This window comes from Myotis lucifugus, unplaced genomic scaffold (genome assembly GCF_000147115.1).
Source record: "Myotis lucifugus unplaced genomic scaffold, Myoluc2.0 scaffold_256, whole genome shotgun sequence".
NCBI lineage: Eukaryota > Metazoa > Chordata > Mammalia > Chiroptera > Vespertilionidae > Myotis > Myotis lucifugus.
In genome coordinates, this window is record NW_005871304.1 from 1,196,006 (window position 1) to 1,199,969 (window position 3,964).

Genomic DNA, 3,964 nt, shown 5'->3' on the forward strand with positions numbered 1-3,964 from the left:
AACTCAAACATGAAAAAAAAAACATGTCAAGGCTTTAGGAATAAAGCTAAAATGACAGAATAATAGACAGTGGAGTTAAATTTTTTGGCTAAAGTTTATCTTCTTGGAATATTAGTGTTATAGCATGTGTTACATAAAGAAAAGCACAATATGTGCATTTGTATGACTATAAAGCAATATAATACCATATATGACAGTTAATCTTTGTCTCTCTCTCCCTTTTCTTCAAAAATTATTTTGTTCTGCCCGGCTGGTGTAGCTCAGTGGTTGAGCCTTGACCCATGCACCAAGAGGTCACCAGTTTGATTCCCAGTCAGGTTACATGCTTGGGTTGTGGGCACAATCCCCAGTAAGGGGTGTGCAGCAGGCACGCAATCAATGATTCTCTCTCATCATTGATGTTTCTATCTTCTTCTCCCTCTCCTCTCCTCTCTGAAATCGATAAAAATATTTTGAAAAATATGTATAACTAGAGGCCCGATGCACGAAGATTGTGCAAGAATGGGCCTTCCTTCCCCTGGCTGCTGGCACCACCTTCACTCTGGCTGGAGCTGCCTTTCTGCCTTAGTTCAGGCCTGGAGCCACCTTTCCACCTTCCCACACTGCCCAGAGGCCCAGAGCTGCCTTTCTGCCTTCGTTCCTCCGCCTTCCCACGCTGCCCAGAGGCCCAGAGCGGCTGGGGTGGTATGGAATGCCTGCATTGTCGCCATGGGTACGACACAGCCGCTAGATGCCTGCATATGCAAATTAACCCGCCATCCTTGTTGGGTTAATTTGCATACTCACTCCTGATGGGCTGGTGGGCATCGTAGAGGTACGGTTAATTTGCTTCTTTTTCTTTTATTAGAGTTTTATAGTTTATAAAACATATAAAGACATTTAAATAAATGAAAATTGCTCATATCATAAAAATGTATTCTGCCAAGATCACTTAGTGATATACTAAAAGAGTCAGAAATAAGAAAGAAAATATACTATACAATGTAATACTATTCAGCAATAAAAAGTAATGAATTACTTATATAATACTATAATGGATAAACTTCAAAAGCATTATGCTAAATTAAATAAAACAGACAAAGGAAATTATATACTGTATGATTCCATCTATATAAAATGTCCAGAAAAGGACAATCTATAGACAGAAAGTAGATTAGTGCTTGTCTAGTGCAGAAGGTAGGAAGGGGATTAACAGTAAATGGGCATGGAAGATTTTATTGGGGTGAAGAAAATATTCTGAAACTGTCATATGATGATGACTATACAACCTGATAAGTTTACTTTAAAAACCACTGAATTGTATATTTAAAATAGGTGAATTATATGATATGTAAAATACATACATGCACACAAAGAGTGCAGATGTACTGACTTAGTGAATAATTATAATGCTAGACAGTGCCAAAACTCTGTGAACCAAAGGGGGAAAGACAACTAACTTCTCCCTGGGTTAATCTTATTTTCTGATTACCATACATTAATTCCCCTGCTCTTCTGCAAACCAGTATCTTTTACCTACTCATACTGAAAAAATACAGCAGAGCAGAACACTCGCCCTTTCCATACCTATAGTTCAAATCCCAGGTTTCCAAACTGAACACTTTCCCTGACTCTTCGCCAAGACCTTTAGCAACAATGATGTACTGGCATAGAGCCAGGATTATTTCTTTTACTGAATAGAACCAGGCAGGAATGGCAGTACCGTGCATAATGTTTCCCATAATGGAGTCTTTTTTTTTTTTTTTTTGGTGGTATGAGATATGAGGAAATCATGTTAACAGGATAGAAACTCAGTGAGAACATGTTTTCCTTTTATTAATCTTAATTCACCTAGTCTGTGCTGAGTGTTTACAATATTGATCAAGGATATATGGGTTTGTTTTAGCATACTGTTCTTAACTATTAACTCTGAATAAAACTTACCAAGGAAAATGTGCTCTGTCCACTCTGGGTGTGTTTCATCCTTAGTTCTTTGTACAGATACCAGACATAATTGACGGTGTAGAGAAATGAAGAAATGTAGAATATCTAGGTAAAAAATCAAAACAACCCATCATAACTGCCCCACTCTGATTTCCTTTGATTTATTCCATTATTTTCTATTATAGGAGTTCTACCTACTATTCTATTAGTAACTTACTATCTAGTATCCATACCATGTAAAATATGGGAATTCTATCCAGCCTACCTAAACCATGCCTCAGCTTTTTAAAAATATATATATATTTTAATTTTTTAATCCTCACCAGAGGATGTTTTTCCATTGATTTTTAAAAAGAGCAGAAGAGAGAGGGAAAGACAGAGAGAAATATTAATGTGAGAGAAACACATCAATTGGTTGCCTTCTACATGCATCCTGACCAGGGCCCCAGCCTGAGGAGGAACCTGCAACCGAGGTACGTACCCCTGACCGGAATTTAACCTAGCACCCTTCGATCCGCAGGCCAATGCTCTGAGCCAAACCGGCTAGGACTATATTTTTATTGATTTCAGAGAGGAAGGGAGAAGGAGAGAGAAACATCAATAAGAGAGAATCATTGATTGGCTGCCTTCTGTATGTCCCCTCCTCGGGATTGAGCCAGCAACCCAGGCATGTGCTCTGACCGGGAATCAAACTGTGACCTCCTGGTTCATAGGTCAATGCTCAACCATGAGCCACACTGGCAGGGGCCAGCTTCCTTTTAAAAAAAGAAGTTTTTATTGATTTTAGAGAGAGAAGAATGGAGAGGGAAAGAGAGAGAGACCTGCCAGAAACATTGACTGACTGCCTCCTGCACACTCCCTACTGGGGATCAAGCCGGAAACCGGGGCATGTGCCCTGACCAGGAATTTGAATGATGACCTCTCCATGCATGGATTGACGCTCAACCAACTAAGCCAACTAAGCTCAACCACACTAACCAGGGCCTTATTTTATCCTTTGACTGTTCAGAGGAACCACAGTATTATCCAACTCCTCTCACCTAACTGGTCCACTTTTATGCACAAAATAGGTCCAGAGGCATGAATGTATGGAACAGAATGACAGAATTCAGAGGGGAGGGAAGTAAAAGGGATGATGACAAGAGATTAATCAAAGAACATATATGCATAGACCATGGACACAAACAGTCGTGTAGAGAAAGCCTGGGTGGGGAAGGACAGGGGGGTGGGGGATGGAGGACATCTGTAATACTGTCAACAATAAAAAAAAATCATAGAATCTTTTTCTATTTTATTTTTTTATTGAAAATGCCATAAGGATTTCAATTTATATTTTTTATTAAGTTTACTGGGGTGACATTGGTTAATAAGACTATATAGGTTTGAAGTGAACATCTCTATGATACATGAACTGTATATTGCATTGTGTGCCCACCACCCAAAGTCATATCATCTTCCATCACTATATATATGACAGCCTTTACCATTTACTACCCCCAACCCACCCCTTTCCCTCTGGTAATCACCATACTGTTGTCTGTGTCTAGGGGGGCTGGATGAAAAGGGTGAAGAAATTTAGCAAGAAAAACTCATAAATGCAGACAACATTATGGTGATTACCAGAAGAAATTGGGGGTGGGAAGGTAAAGGTGGGGAAAAGTGATGGACAGAGACTTGCCTTGGGGTGGTGAACACACACTATAATATCCAGATGTATTATAGAATTTTACACCTGAAACATATAAAATTTTACTAACCAATGTCACCCCAATAAATTCCATTTTAAAAGAGGAAAAAACTAACAGGAAAGTTGTTTTTAAAAATAACAGAGAAGTCCTAGCTGGTTTGGCTCTGTGGATAGAGTGTCGGCCTGTGGACTGAAAGGTCCCAGGTTTGATTCCGCTCAAGGGCACATGCCTGGGTTGCGGGCTCAATCCCCAGTAGGGAGCATGCAGGAGGCAGCCAGTCAATGATTCTCTCTCATCATTGATGTTTCCATCTCTCTCTCCCTCGCCCTTCCTCTCTGGAAATCAATAAAAAA

General features: G+C 39.8%; 1 protein-coding gene across 1 annotated transcript in view; it reads right to left on the reverse strand.

The window, feature by feature from the left end:
- The window catches only part of TMEM116 (transmembrane protein 116), a 32,868-nt gene that overhangs the window by 8,308 nt on the left and 20,596 nt on the right, over window positions 1–3,964 (reverse strand). Inside the window, exon 5 of the mRNA XM_006099033.3 lies at window positions 1,924–2,028. Within this exon, the coding sequence (XP_006099095.1) occupies window positions 1,924–2,028 (105 nt within the window). The remainder of the gene's footprint in view (window positions 1–1,923; window positions 2,029–3,964) is intronic.